Genomic DNA, 16368 nt, shown 5'->3' on the forward strand with positions numbered 1-16368 from the left:
TTCAAGAGGGTGGGGCCAAGTTGGAGGGATGGATCTGGGATGAGGTGGGGGGAGGGGAGATGAGGAAACTGGTGGAATCGACATTGATGTCGTGTGGTTGGAAGATGGAAGGTCTTCAAGGCGGAAGATGAGGCGTTCTTCCTCCAGGCATTGGGTGGCTTGGATTTGGTGGTGGAGGAAGCCCGGGACTTGCATGTCCTTGGCAGAGTGGGAGGGGGAGTTGACGTGGTCGGCCACAGGACGGTGGGGTTGGTTGCATGTGTCACAGAGATGGTCTACAAGTTGGCATCCTCACTTCCCAATCTAGAGGAGAACACATCGAGTACAATGGAAACAGTAGATGAGGTGGGTGGATGTGAAGGAAAATCTCTGACGGATGTGGAAGGATCCTTTAGGATCTTGAATGGAGGTGAGGGGAGAGGTATGGGCACAGGTTTTACACCTTGTGCCGTGGCAAGTGAAGGTGCCAGGCGCGAAGGGTGGGGGGTATGGACCTAACAAGGGAGTTTCAGAGGGATTAGTCTCTGTGGACGCTGGTAGGGATGTGGGGGAGGGGGTATCTCTGGTGGTAGCGTCTGTCTGTAGGTGGCGGAAATGGCAAAGGATAATGCATTGTATCCAGAGATTGGGGGGTGGAAGTTGAAATCCAGGGGGATTCTATCCCTGTTGCAGTTGGAGGGGTGAGGTTCAAGGGCAGGGGTGCAGGAAGTGGAGAAGATGAGCTGGAGGGCATTGTTGACCACATGGGAGGGGAAGTTGCAGTCCTTGAAATAGGAGGTCTTCTGGGATGTCCTGGAGTGGAATTGGTCCTCCTAGGAACAGATGCAGTGGAAATGAAGGACTTGGGAATAAGGGATAGCATTTTATAGGTGGGGGTGTGTGAGAGGAGGTGTAGTTCAGACAGCTGTAGGAATCAGTGGGTTTGTAGTTGATGTCCATGTTGAGTTGGTCACCGGGGATGGAGATAGAGAGGTGCAGGAAGGTCAGGAAGGTGTCTAAGATGACCCAGGTGAACTTGAGGTCGGGTGGAAGGTGCTGGTGAAGTTGATGAAGTGTTCAACCTCCTCACGGGAGCATGAGGTGGGGCCGATACAGTCATCAATGTAGCGGAGGAAAAGGTAGGGAATGGTGCCAGTGTAACTGCGGAAGATGGACTGTTCCACGTTGCCAACGAAAAGGCAGGCAGAGCTGAGGCCCATATGGGTGCCCATTGCTACCCCTTTGGCCTGAAGGAAGTGGGAGGATTCGAAGGAGAAGCTTGGAGTCTGGATCAGTACGTTGAACTATGACATTGTAGCCATTACAGAAACTTGGTTGGGAGAAGGGCGGGAATGACAACATGATGTTTCATACTTTAGATGTTTCAGGCGAGATAGAGACAATATAAAAGAGGTGGAAAAACTGCATTACAGATTAAGGAGATTGTCACAAGCACACTAGGAGAGGACATTTAGGGGTAAGAAAGGTACACTCACTAGGATGGGGTTATACTATAGCCCTCCTGATATTCAGTAGTAGTTAAGTGAACAGATATGTAGGCAGCTCTTGGAAATTTGTAAACATATTAGGTGATTTCCCCAATATTGAAAGGGAGTCACTTAGTGCCAGGGGCTTGGATGGGGCAGAATTTGTTAGGTGCATCAAGGAGGGTTGTTTTGAAACTGTATGTAGATTGTCCAACTGGGAAAGGGCTGTACCAGACCTGTATTCTGGAATTAGTTGCCAACCCGATGGTATGCCAGTCGGAGTGTGTGGAATCTCTCAGGTGCCACATAGTTCAGAGGGAACGTTGATCCAAGGAAGGGGGACTTAGGTACAAAGTGAGGTTAGAGAAGGTGGGACTGTTCTCCATGTTGCAATTGACAGACGATTTGACCAAGGTGTACAAAACTACGACAGGTTTTGATCAGGCAGGCAAAGGAATTATATTCTCCTTAGCTGACTAGCATTGCAAGGATGAGAGAGTGATAGGTTTTCAGTGTTGGGAAAGATACACAGGCAGGAATTGCGGTAGGCCTTTTTTTCCATGACCTGGAACTCACTGCCAATGATAGTGGTGGAAGTGGAGATGCTCCATGATTCAAAGGGAAATTTGATGGGCACGTGAATGCCAGGACATTGGAGATTGAATATGAGACTGGGTTCGACTAGATTGCCTTACAGAACCTGATGGGCTGAATGGACTCTTTCTGAGCTATAAGGACTCCATGATTATCCTGCTCTGTATTTCACATATTTGATTTTAATTTGAGATTGTGGTTTGGCTGAAAACATTTGTTTCAGTCAGAATCTGCACTCATTGGACTTACCGACTCTGAAAATGTTGAGCCTATTTCAATTCAATTTTATTTTCTGCCAAATTATCTTGATGGTGCCTTCTCACTATAAAGTTTGTTTCTGTCAGATACCTCGCTTGGATTATTTAAGAGTTGAGTGTGCACCGACACATTGAAAAGGACGAATCTCCTTTGGAGAGACTTGCAGGGTCAGCTGCAGCTGTCACTCGGACCCCAGGGCAGACTGTATGATGGCAGGCACTCACAGCCTGAGGAAAGGCCATCTCACAGACTGCTCCAAAAACATCTGCGTTCAATGAAACAGACAATCTCTGACTCCAATGTCTCATAGCTGAGCCCAACTGAAACACACAACCGTCGAAAGGTGCTGCTGAAAGATTGGATGCCTGATCAAAGTGCTAGAAACACTCCTTTCAATGGCCTTTCTTCACCCCACCCTGGGAAAGTGATCGCAAAATGCTTTTGACACATTCCTGTTCCACTCTGGGTACAATTTAAATTGCCTCCAGGGTGGAGGCAAACAACAAACTGGAAGATCAGGAATTGCAGTTCTTGACATTTTGTGTTTTAGCAAAGGGGAACTGTCAACAACACCAATCCCATTTCAGTCTCGTCGTGTAGCTGGGCTTGCTTCTGGACCAGTGAGGTTAACATTGCTGTCTCCTGCAAATATCTGAGGGTGGGGGAGTACCTCACATGTTTTAAGGAGCAGGAGGATGGGACTGGTATCTGTGTGATGGGCGTTTTGAAATCACAGAGTTGTGCAATATTGAACACACCTTCTTAGGCCCTGTTTTGGCTTATAGGTTGTGTAACGCTTGCAGGTCAATAGCTGCTTTTGCTGAGGTCCCAGGGACTGCACCACGAGGGTACGTGCAGTGGCACAGAATCCCAGACTGCTGCAGCTTCATGTGATGCTGCTACAAAGCTCTGGTTACAGAACACTGCATTCAGCTCTCAGCCAGCAACGTAGAGACCCTCACCATTTTTCCTTTTATTCTCATTTTGTTGGTGGACCTACGAGGGAAGTTAGGATTAGTGGAACATTGAACAGCAGTGTGTTTTAAAACAGGGAGGAAAATGAGCTGAGTTGTTTGCTGTTGGTGACTAGTCTGGAAGATAATGCAACATTGTGGTCGATTAGTCATTTTGTGTTGTCATGCCCAGGGCTGGCAGCTGATTGGATGTTTGAGTTGGTAAATCAATGCAGAACCGATGTTAACCTGCCAACCACAGAGAATATAGATTTTAAAAGGAGCCGGGATTAAACCTGTTTTGACTGCTTTTGGCAAGTGCAGAGTGATTTTTGAAAGTTTCGGAACTGGCTCTATTCTTTTGCTTTCCAGTTTTCTGTCCAGTTAAAGAATTGTTGAATATCCTGAGAAAAGAGTGGGTATGAAATAAATAAACATGTCTGGAAGGTTACTGACACTGTTCTCACTCTCCAGTGATTTTGAAATGAGATATATAATTACAGTACATGCTTTTGAATAAATCATTCTCCAAGGATTGGATAAAGCTTGGTGTCCATCATTCGAAGTTTTTTTAATTGAACTGGCAAATTACAACCCTTTTATTTCTTCTTTCAGTCTTTATCTGGGTGTATCAATCAGTCTTGGTGAGTGTAGTTATGAACAAAGAAGATTGGATTTAAGTTATAAATAATAATTAGATTACCTTTTTGTTTATCTTTGTCCTACTAAAGTTACCGCATTAATAATAAACTGTTAATTTTTGTTGAAGTTATAAAACTTGGTGTCCAAGTTATTTGTAGAGTCTTTCTAGGGACAATTGGTCAAATTTTGAGGGTCATTGAATATTTTATTTTCACTGTGTTGCGAGTTCCAGTGATAGCGAGGCTGAATGGGTTCGGCTTACTTTTCTGGTCATGGCAACATATACTGATGAGGAATGCAGTAAAGGTTCTCTCAGGTGATACAGAGGTTAAATTAGAAACACAGGTCAAATAGAGCTTTTAAACCATTTCTTTCATGGGATTTGCGTATCACTGGCAAGGCCAGTTGAGAATGTCATGCTGGAAAAGCACAGCAGGTCAGGCAGCATCCAAGGAGCAGGAGAGTCGACGTTTTAGGCACAAGCCCTTCATGAGGGCTCTTGACTCTGATCTCCAGCATCTGCAGACCTCACTTTGGCCCGGCAAGGCTAGTTGCCCATGAGGGAAGGCGGTAGTGAATTGTATTAAGAGATAGATGCTCTAATTAATTAGATTAGACTAGATTCCCTACAGTGTGGAAACAGGCCCTTCGGCCCAACCAGTCCACACCGACCCTCCGAAGAGTAACCCACTCAGACCCATTTCCCTGTGACTAATGCACCTAACACTATGGGCAATTTAGCATGGCCAATTCACCTGACCTGCACATTTTTGGACTGTGGGAGGAAACCGGAGCACCCGGAGGAAACCCACGCAGACACGGGGAGAATGTGCAAACTCCACACAGACATCGAACCTAGGACCCTGGTGCTATGAGGCAGCAGTGCTAACCACTGAGCCACCGTGCCGCCGCTAAATTACAATTATAGTAGTGTCATTAGAATAGTGAGGTGGGTTGGTTTTGACCAGTGCAGATTCAATGGGCCAAAGGGCCTTTTTCAGTAAACCTCTAGGACCCCATGAATAATTAAACAGGTTCAAGGAGCTGGCATAGTCTTTGCTTCTGTATCTTTGTTTAAAATGATGTGGAGATGTCAGTGTTGGACTGGGGTGGGCAATGTCAGAACTCACACGACACAAGGTTATAGTCCAACAAGTTCATTTGGAATCACAAGCTTTCAGAACACTGCTCCTTCACCAGGTGAAATGGAAGGAAGCGCCCAGGCACAGAATTTTGATGCAGAGCGATAATGGTAAGACAATTCTAAGTAATTACAAGTGTCAAAAGATGAACACAATTGGTGTCAACAGCTGAATAGCAAGTGAAGGGGTGGCCCTATGATTGGATTAATAATGACAAAAGAATCTAAGATAGGATGGTGCTAGAGCCAAACCAAATGGTATAGGAGTTAGGATAAGAGTTGTGGTTCGTCCTTCGACTTTGTCTTGGTGTTACATTTCTTTCGCTTCACATGTTTGTAGGAAGCACCCAAGAGCATTTAACTAATAAAAGGCACTTCCTAAATGCAATCTGTTGCCCCTGTAACTGAGGTTTGTCTCAGATCTGTGAGTCCTCCCTAGGGTAGAACATATTCTTTACACTCACTCTGACTCCAGCAACATTGACAGCCCAGAACATCCTCAAAAAATGGGCATAGTACACACAGGTCTGTTACACTCTCCAAGTCACGAAATGGAAATTACTTTTCTAGAGCTTTGCACGTTTCTTGTATGATCATTATTCTTTCTCACGGTCAGATGTCTCTGTCTCGGACACCTTCCAACTGTTACCTTGTCATATATTAAGCTAAATCTGCATGAGCAATATTAATCCTTTCATTTTGCAAAGGAAACCTAATCTGCAAGATACTCTTTTTGTGAATAATCTGGGTTTGCTCAGTTGATCACAGAATCCCTAGAGTGCAGATAGAGGTTATTCACCTGAAGACCATCCCATACTATCCCCATAACCCTATTTTTCCCGTGGCTAATCCACCTAGTCTGCACATCCCTGGACACTATGGGCAATTTAGCATTTAAACTGCATATCTTTGGACTGTGGGAGGAAACCAGAGCACCCAGAGGAAACCCACACAGACATGGGGAGAACATATAAACTCCACACAGACAGTTGCCCGAGGTTGGAATCGAACCCAGGTCTCTGGCGCTGTGAGGCAGCAGTGCTAACCACTGACCCACTGTGCCACCCACATCTTGCCTGGAGGTTGTGGGTTCTGTTTTACCACAGTGTTGAGGGTGTGCAGCACTGTCAAAAAGATATTATCCATAAGATGAAATATTAAAGAGAGAGGTTTGTCTATACATTCAGGTGGATTTAAAAGGTGCCATGGGGTGATCTTGAAGAAATGTACAGTAGATGTTCCTGGTGCCCTGATCAATGCCTACCCTTTAATCAACATCCTGAAAACAGATGACTTGGTCGTTGTTATAAGATTAGATTACCTACAGTACGGAAACAGGCCCTTCAGCCCAGCAAGTCCATACCGACCCTCTGAAGAGTAACCAACCCAGACCCATTTCCCAACCCTATATTTACCTCTGACTAATGCACCTAACACTATGGGCAATTTATCATGGCCAAGTCACCAGACCTGCATATCTTTGGACTGTGGGAGGAAACTGGAGCACCCGGAGGAAACCCACGCAGACACAGGGAGAATGTGCAAACTCCATACAGGCATTTGCCTGAGGTAGGAATCAAATCTGAGTCCCTGGCGCTATGAGGCAGCAGTGCTAACCGCTGAGCCACCGTGTCGCCCTGTGTTGTTGTGTATGGGAGCTTACTGTGCCCAGATTGGTTGCTGCATTTTTTATGTTAAAACAATGACTGCCATCTTTAGCTGTAAAATGGCTCGGCCAACTTAAGGGGCTATATGAATGCAAGTTATTTCTTGTCGTACAAACCATACAAACTTAGCGTAATTTCACGTTCCCTGCGAAAGAAAAGACACACTCCAGTAGGTAGCCTCTGGGGTCTCACTAAGTCAACCAAGGCAGATTACTTCACTGCACTCCCCACACAACTCAGCTCAGAGCAGGAAGGTGCTGGACGTTAAGAGACAGATTGAGGAGTCAGAGTGACAGTGAAATTTCCAATAATATTGCACTCTGTAAGAGCCTGGAACGTGCACTTGGTGATTAACAAATGACTCCACGTCAGAAAATGCATTTCAATCTGAAAATAAAACCCACACTTTTGTTGCCCAGTTCGCATTCCTGCAATTTCCGACAGCCTGTATTCAAACAAAGCAGAACCCTTGGACAAGTGCTGACTTGAATCAGCAATTCATGCAAAGAATTTAGAAGGAATTTCTCTTCTTGAGAGTGGAAAGGGTGTGAATCAAGTCCACGCATTTAAAGGGAAACCTGGTACATGTGCAGGGGAGAAGGGAGTGGAATATTGAGGGGGGGTGGGGGGGGGTGGGTGGGGTTTGCTCTTGGTTAGGATGGTCTGAGTAGGAGAGGTGATTGGGGTGGGAGGAGGTTCATGGTAATAATATTACCAGTGCAGATCATTGAACTGAACAATGTGTTTTCCTTGCTCTAGGTGCTCGTACATAACTACTACATCTGGGTGAACATCAGTGACATCAAAACAATGAAAAGCTTTTTTGCACAGAGAAGGGTTAGCATCTGGAATTTGCAGACAGTGTGGTGGCGGCAGGTTCAGTTGTGACTTTCAAAAAGAAGCATCTGAAGAGAAAAGAAAGCAAATTGCAACATTACAGGAAAAGGAAGTTGGTCATTGGGATGGATGTGATGGGCTGAATGGTCACCTTCTTTGCAGTAAATGGTCTACGATAATGTGGTCATTGTACCAGGTACGGTACGAAAGAGTGAAACTAGAACGCTAAACAAAAGGAAGTCTTGCGTTACCTTAATGAGATTCTTCTACCTGCTTTTCAGGTTTGGTGTCACTGTAAACACCTGAGACAGGTGAATAGAGCGCCATCAGCTGAAACAGTTTGAGTATTGCAGCACATACCGTCTTGATCAATGAATTGCCTCCTTATATCGACTGGCAGCAAAGAGTTTTACCCATTGTAAAGAAAATAACTTATGTGCACTGAAGACCACTGTTAACTCAAAGTTTGTGCGAAGATTTGTAGCTCGGGTGCTTGTTGTTGTGATTCTGTTCGCCGAGCTGGGAATTTGTGTTGCAGACGTTTCGTCCCCTGTCTAGGTGACATCCTCAGTGCTTGGGACCCTCCTGTGAAGCACTTCTGTGATGTTTCCTCCGGCATTTGTAGTGGTTGGAATCTGCCGCTTCCGGTTGTCAGTCCCAGCTGTCCATTGCAGTGATCGGTATATTGGGTCCAGATCGATGTGCTTATTGATTGAATCTGTGGATGAGTGCCATGCCTCTAGGAACTCCCTGGCTGTTCTCTGTTTGGCTTGTCCTATAATAGTAGTATTGTCCCAGTCGAATTCATGTTGCTTGTCATCTGCGTGTGAGACTACTAAGGATAGCTGGTCGTGTCGTTTCGTGGCTAGTTGGTGTTCATGGATGCGGATCGTTAGCTGTCTTCCTGTTTGTCCTATGTAGTGTTTTGTGCAGTCCTTGCATGGGATTTTGTACACTACATTGGTTTTGCTCATGCTGGGTATCGGGTCCTTCGTTCTGGTGAGTTGTTGTCTGAGCGTGGCTGTTGGTTTGTGTGCTGTTATGAATTCTAGTGGTCACAGTAGTCAGGCTGTCAGTTCGGAAATGCTCCTGATGTACGGTAGTGTGGCTAGTCCTTTGGATTGTGGCATGTCCTCGTTCCATTGTCTTTCCCTTAGGCATCTGTTGATGAAATTGCGGGGGTATCTGTTTTTGGCGAATACATTGTACAGGTGTTCTTCTTCCTCTTTTTGCAGTTCTGGTGTACTGCAGTGTGTTGTGGCCCTTTTGAATAGTGTCTTGATGCAACTTCTTTTGTGTGTGTTGAGGTGGTTGCTTTCATAGCCAGACTACTACGACCACTAGGACTCATAACAGCACACAAACCAACAGCCACTCTCAGACAACAACTAACCAGAACAAAGGACCCAATACCCAGCATGAGAAAAACCAATGTAGTGTACAAAATCCCATGTAAGGATTGCACAAAACACTACATAGGAAGACAGCTAATGGTCCGCATCCAAGAACACCAACTAGCCACGAAACGACACGACCAGCTATCCTTAGTAGCCACACACACAGATGACAAGCAACATGAATTCGACTGGGACAACACTACTATTATAGGCCAAGCCAAACAGAGAACAGCCAGGGAATTCATAGAGGCATGGCACTCATCCACAGATTCAATCAATAAGCACATCGATCTGGACCCAATATACCGACCACTGCAACGGACAGCTGGAATTGACAACCGGAAGCGGCAGATTCCAACCACTACAAATGCCGGAGGAAACATCACAGAAGTGCTTCACAGGAGGGTCCCAAGCACTGAGGATGTCACCTAGACAGGGGACGAAACGTCTGCAACACAAATTCCCAACTCGGCGAACAGAACCACTACAAGCACTGTAACTACTTAGCTTCACTGACATTCAGCTTTCCCATTGAGGAATCCATTATATAGTTCAAAATGATTTCCTGCACATCAATCATACAAATTGAACTGGGTTGGTGATAACCTGGAGTGAACAATTGTTCCCAGCTCCCTGTTTACAAAGTAAGGAACTGGACAGTGAGCTCTGTTTGGAAGCTTTCCCCTCTCCAGCTTAGCACACATTTAATAAGTTGATATGTGAGGTATGCATGCATATGGCTGAGGATAACCCTACAATTAAGTCAGTTTTGGTTTTGCACTTCATAGCCAAGGATAAACTCACAGGGTGCGATCAAAGATGGAAAGAGTCATGTTGGTTTTTAAAGAGCTTGTGGGATAGTGGTGCAGTGGTAATATCACTGGGCTAGTAATTCAGAGACGTGGGCTAATCCAATTAACAAAGTGTAGAGTTTGAGGTTAATCTTAGTGATGGCAACCATGAAAATATCAAAGTCAGAAATCACACGACACCAGGTTATAGTCCAACAGGTTTATTTGAAATCACAATCACTTGATGAAGGGACTACACTCGAAAGCTTGTGATTTTAACTAAACCTGTTGGACTACAACCTGGTGTTGTGTGACCTCTGACTTTGTCCATCCCAGTCCAACACTGGCAACTCCACATCATTAAAACATCAGCTTTTGGAAAAAAACCATCTGGATCATTAATGCTCTTCAGGGAAGGAAATCAGCTGTCCTGAATTAAAAAAAACCAAAAGAACTGCAGAAGCTGTAAATCAGAAACAAAAACAGAAATTGCTGGAAAAGCTCAGCATTTCTGGCAACATCTGGGGAGAGGGATCAGAGTTAATGTTTCGGATTGAGTGATGTGAGGAAGAGGTTCTGAGGAGGAGTCACTCAAGGTGAAATGTTAACTCTGACCTCTCTCCACAGATGTTGCCAGAAATGCTGAGCTGCTCCAGTGATTTCTGCTTTTGAATCCGTTGTCCTGTCCTGACCTACATGTGACTCCAGGCCCACAGTATTGTGGTTTATTCTTAGCCATTCTCTGAAATGGTCCTGCCAGCCACTGAGTTCGAGGGCAATTAAAGGAAAGCAAATGCTGGCCTGGCCAGTTCAAGCCACAAAGGATTAAATAAATGAGGGCTGTAGAGTTTGGAGGGTCTGAAAGTCTTTTTGAACAGACGGTGCATTGAGCTGGAAGAATGCATAAGATATAACATCAAAGGAACAAAGAGAGAAGAGTGCAAAGAAACTTAACAGAATAAAGAGACAAATTAAAAACTGAGATAGAGAAAAAGTAGAAAGGGGAGCAAATTACCTGCAGAGGCCCAAGTTGCTCTGTTTTATGTTCATGAGCACGAGAAGGGTTGGAAGTTCAGGAGTTCACTGATTTTGGAGCAGCACTGAAATTTTTGCTGATCAGAGGATATCAGTAAATGTCAGAGTAGGTTATCTGTCGGTCCAGAGACTCTCACGTACTGGCTCCTTCCAGCTGCCAATCAGACTTGGATCCCTGCGCAGTTCTTCAGGCGCTATTATAAACCCCGGCAACTGTGTCCATCTCTGCAGCCACCGAAAATAATCTCACTGGACTTAAAAAATATGGTGATGCCAGGAATAAACACTCAACAGTCGGTGTGGTAATAATTTGGTGCTTTTATTTCATGTGCTGAAATGTATCCATTCACACAAGGAAATCCTGGGGTGCTATCATGTGTGAGGGCACCCTCTGGTGTTTAACTAACAATATACAAAGTAAAAAATGTCAATGATCAGCACTTAGGTTGTATATGGGACTGGGGTTCCTCTGATCACCTCAATGACAAAAGAAGCGTTAAATCCCACCTTCCAGAGCTGTAGGTATGTATCATTGTCCTCTTTTCTGGCACAATCCGACCAGTTACACTGATATACATCCAATCATTACAACTTATTGTTTCCTCAGATATAGACTGCTGTTTTTTTCCCCAGTATTTTCTGCAGTTATCTCAGATTTTCCACTATCTGCCATTTTCCACGATAATTACTACCACTTTGATGACTTTTACTTGAGAATTTTCTCTGTCTGTGGGCCCCTCACTGTGAAAGTGGTGCCTTTTCTAATCAGATTGCTCCCTCGGTTTCTGCCTGGAGGAAGCACTGATGTTAAATCAATGTCTTGCTTTGTGAAGCCTGTGGTTTTGATTCTCCCTGTCCCGGGATTTGTTCCAATCTCGCTGATGGGAAGATACTGAGCCCAAGGGGTTCCTTTTATTTAAAGGGGCAGGAGGTGGTCTGTAACATGGTGTCTTCAGTTCTCAAGGAGCCACCAACCACACCAGAACATGCGGCGAGAGTAGCGGGTGGTGCACTTACTGATGCACTTCTGCACAATAGAGTGGTGTGCTATTTTTAATAGCATGTGAATGGACCCTTTACAATGGACAGCTCAGTCAGAGAGCACATAACAAAGTTGGACACTCCTTCCTGATCATATTCCCACTTTAATTAATCAGGAAATGGTTTCCACTGCACAAAGCCTCAACATTGACAACTATTCCTATTTCATTCCACTACTGAACTGAGAGGAAAGTTGGGAGTAGGCATTAAAAAAATGACTAAAAACATCATCTCCAACACCAGTCAGGAAACAAACTACAAATAAAAACCCCTAGAAAGTGGCTTCTTCGTTTTGAAAGCCTTTTTCATCCATTTTGGACGTTTGCTTTCTAGTTTAATTACAGAAACTAGAAATTTGGTTTTTTTTTGCACCCTTTCCAATTGCCCTGGTTTACCCTGAGAAGATGATGCAGATGTGTTTGCCACCTATATTGCCTCTTTATTCTAAGACTAGTCTTAAGTAAAGCGCACTTCAGTAAACATGATGCTGTGGGGAGGGAGGGGGGTTTGGGGGACTTGTGGTCAGCTACACCAATCATTCACACGCTAGTTTCCCGTCAAAGCTGGAGAGGGCAATGGCGAATGCCTGGAGAGCGCACATCGGGTAGCTGTAATCCATGGTGAATGCATCATCTGCCACACGCCCAAACTGCATCACAATGTAGTCAACTGTGAGGGAGCAAACACACAGCTGAGAGCTGGCTGCACATTGATAGATAATGCATTCAAACCCGAAAGGAACAGTTCACCGGTTCGCTTTGTGTGTCAGTACTTAAGAAATAATCATTCTCTGTTCCCTTCCCCAGCCTCCAGTTGCCAAGCTTCCCGGATTGTCCCCAAGATTCCAGCACCGTCTCCTGGATCTCACAAATATTCCTCCAGGAAGACCTGGGAAAAGTCATTACAGATGTTTGCCACATTTAATCGAACAAATGTTGGGAAATGGATTAAAAGGCACCTTCAGCGAGTGAGGAAGTGTCTAAGTGGCTAACTGTTTGGTATGGAAGGTAGCGCACTGAAGGGAAATAATTTGGGGAACCAACAGCAGGAGATTGGGGGCAGAGCACTTGGAGGTGGGATGTCATGTGATGAGACCTTCAGGAAATTGTCTGGTTTTGGCAGCTTGTCTCCCATCGCAACCCAACCACACCAACCCCAATACACCACTACCTCAACTACTGGTCCACCAACCCCATTACACCACTACCTCAACCACTGGTACCACCAACCCGACTACACCATTACCTCAACCAGTGGTACCACCAGCCCCACTACACCCACTACCTCAACCACTGGTACCACGAACCCCACTACACCCACTACCTTAACCACTGGTACCACCAACCCCATTATACCCATCACCTCAACCACTGGTACCACCAACCCCACTACACCCACCACCTTTACCATCGGTATCAACAATCCCACTACACCCACTACTTCAACTACTGGTACCACCAGGCCCACTACACCCACTACCTCAACCATTGGTGCCACCAACACCACTACACCCACTACCTCAACCACTGGTACCACCATCCCCACTACACCCACCACCTCAACCACTGGCACCACCAACCCCATTATACCCATCACCTCAACTACTGGTACCACCAACCCCACTACACCCATCACTTCAACCACTGGTACCACCAACCCCATTGTACCCAATCCCTCAATTACTGGTACCACCAACCCCACTACACCCACCACCTCAACCACTGGTACCACCAACTCCACGACACCCATCAATTCAACCACTGGTACCACCAACCCCATTGCACCCAATCCCTCAACAACTGGTACCACCAACCCCACTACGCCCAGCACCTCAACCACTGGTACCACCAACCCCATTACACCTATCACCTCAACAACTGGTACCACCAACCCCACTACGCCCAGCACCTCAACCACTGGTACCACCAACCCCATTACACCTATCACCTCAACAACTGGTACCACCAACCCCACTACACCCACCACCTCAACCACTGGTACCACCAACCCCATTACACCTATCACCTCAACAACTGGTACCACCAACCCCACTACGCCCAGCACCTCAACCACTGGTACCACCAACCCCATTTCACCTATCACCTCAACAACTGGTACCACCAACCCCACTACGCCCAGCACCTCAACCACTGGTACCACCAACCCCATTACACCTATCACCTCAACAACTGGTACCACCAATCCCACTACACCCACCACCTCAACCACTGGCACCACCAACCGCATTACACCCATCATCTCAATAACTGGTACCACGAACCCCACTACACCCACTACCTTAACCACTGGTACCACCAACTCCACGACACCCATCACCTCAACCACTGGTACCACTAACCCCACTACACCCACCACCTTAACCACTGGTACCAGCAACCCCACCACAGCAACCACCTCAACCATTTGGTACCACCAACCTCACTACAGTCACCACCTCAACCACTTGGTACTACCAACCCACTACACCCATCACCTCAACCACTTGGTACCACCAACCCCATTGCACCCATCACCTCAATAATTGGTACCACCAACCCCAGTACACCCATTACCTCAACCAGTGGCACCACCAACCCCACTACACCCATCACCTCAATAACTGGTACCACCAACCCCATTACACCCATCACCTCAACTACTGGTACCACCAACCCCACTACACTCACCACCTCAACCACTGGTACCACCAACCCCACTACACCCACCACCTCAACCACTGGTACCACCACCCCACTACACACACCACCTCAACCACTGGGAACCACGAATCCCACTACACCCACCACCTCAACCACTGGTACCACCAACCCCATTACACCCACCACCTCAACTACTGGTATCACAAACCCCATTACAATCACCACCTCAACCACTGGTACCATAATACCTGGCACCTCATAACCTATACCCCCAACTTTTCCTTGCCCAATCACATTCTCAGTCATACCCACACCTTTAAATGAGTAGCCTGGCATTTTGTACTCCATGACTCCAGACTAAACATTGGCTGTCTTGTTGATGTGGCTATTATGTAGATGTGAGGCCTGACTGTGAGTGGCAGTCAACTGTCCGACCATGGGGTAGGAGCCTGATGATATGTTTCCCTGTAGTGATGTGCTGCCAATGTTTCAGTGGAAATCAGGTGTTAACCACCTTCCCCTCTCCATCTGAGAGCAATTGTTTGGTTCCAACACTCATTCCAGCTCAGACCAGCCAAGCAACTGGCACCATCCTCCTTCTACCAGCTGGAAGCTGAGGTGGTACAAACAGAGGCTGAGTCCCAGTGTCAGGATCTAGTGGAGGACTGACTGGGGGGTGGGCTGTGGAGTTGTTGAGTCTGATATTGCCCCATAATCAGATTGCCCATAAAGTACTGTGTGGATTCTGGAGATCTGAAGCAAACAAAGGGAGTGCTGGAGAAACTCAGTGAGTCTGACAGCATTTGTGGGGTGGAGAAACAGTGAACGTTTCTGAGCTCGAGACATATCAGACTCAAAACTTTAACTCTGCTTCTTTCTCCACCGATGCTGCAGGAACTACTGAGTTCTCCAGCAAGTTGTGTTTTTATAGTAGAGACATCAATTGGAAAGCCAGATATTTCCCAAAGAAAGAGAAGAGAGAGAAGACTTGTCTGACACTGGGTCAATATCTGAGCATTGCATTTGAGGTCTGAGAGCAATTCTGGACACCTCACTGGGGGTGATGAAGACAGTGGAAGGAGAGAAATTAAATTAGAATGGGGAAAAACTCTAAAACCTGAGAAGAACAACCGCCACATTCACAAAATAAAAATACTTAAAGTGTTTGGCACTCAGTGTAAACATGACAGATTGCAAATATAACTTACCAGCATTCTCATGGACTATTTGGAAATTCTTCACTGAAGCGTGTGTCACTCTCCCGTGGAAGTTTAACACGTACGACTGAGTGTCATTATTCCACACTGGGGCCTTATTGTGCAGCTCAATTAAGTTCTCCATGTTTTTACGTTGGTATCTTGAGAGCAGACTGTCTTTGTCCTAAAGGGTTGATCACATTTCCCCATTGCTTAATACATGAGCTCCAGACCTTGCTGCCTCCCTCACTGAGTTGTTCCAGTGCAGCTCCAACACTGGCATCTACCCGACAGTGTGAAAAATTGCCAAGAAATGTCCTGTGCACCAAATTCAACTTGGCCAATTATAGCTCAATCAGTCCATCCTCATTCATCATCAAAGTGATGGAAGGGATCATTGACAATGCTATTTGCTTAACACTTCCAAAGGAGTAACCTGCTTACTAATTTGGGTTTGATCAGAGCCACTTAACACCTGAGCTCATTACAACCTTGGTCCAAACATGGATAAAGCAGTCGAACTCTGAAGGTAAGCTGAGAGTCACTGCCATTGACATCAAGGCTGTGTTTAACTGGGTGTGGTATTGAGGGTCCCTAGTAAAACTGGAGTCAATGGAATCAAGAGAAAAACTCCCTGTTGGTTTGAGCTTAGCCAGCACCAACTAAAATGGTTGTGATTGCTGCAGGCCA

General features: G+C 45.9%; 1 protein-coding gene across 1 annotated transcript in view; it reads right to left on the minus strand.

Annotated features, from left to right (window-relative positions):
• Positions 1-11098: 11098 nt before the first annotated feature.
• Positions 11099-16368, minus strand: part of LOC140467067 (uncharacterized) — a 125389-nt gene continuing 120119 nt past the window's right edge. Inside the window, exons 13-14 of the mRNA XM_072563127.1 lie at positions 15691-15862; positions 11099-12491 (exon numbers count right to left, since the gene is read on the minus strand). Coding sequence (XP_072419228.1) covers positions 12358-12491; positions 15691-15862 — 306 coding nt within the window. The 3' untranslated portion in view covers positions 11099-12357. The remainder of the gene's footprint in view (positions 12492-15690; positions 15863-16368) is intronic.

Source organism: Chiloscyllium punctatum, chromosome 45, assembly GCF_047496795.1.
Source record: "Chiloscyllium punctatum isolate Juve2018m chromosome 45, sChiPun1.3, whole genome shotgun sequence".
In the NCBI taxonomy this organism is placed as follows: domain Eukaryota; kingdom Metazoa; phylum Chordata; class Chondrichthyes; order Orectolobiformes; family Hemiscylliidae; genus Chiloscyllium; species Chiloscyllium punctatum.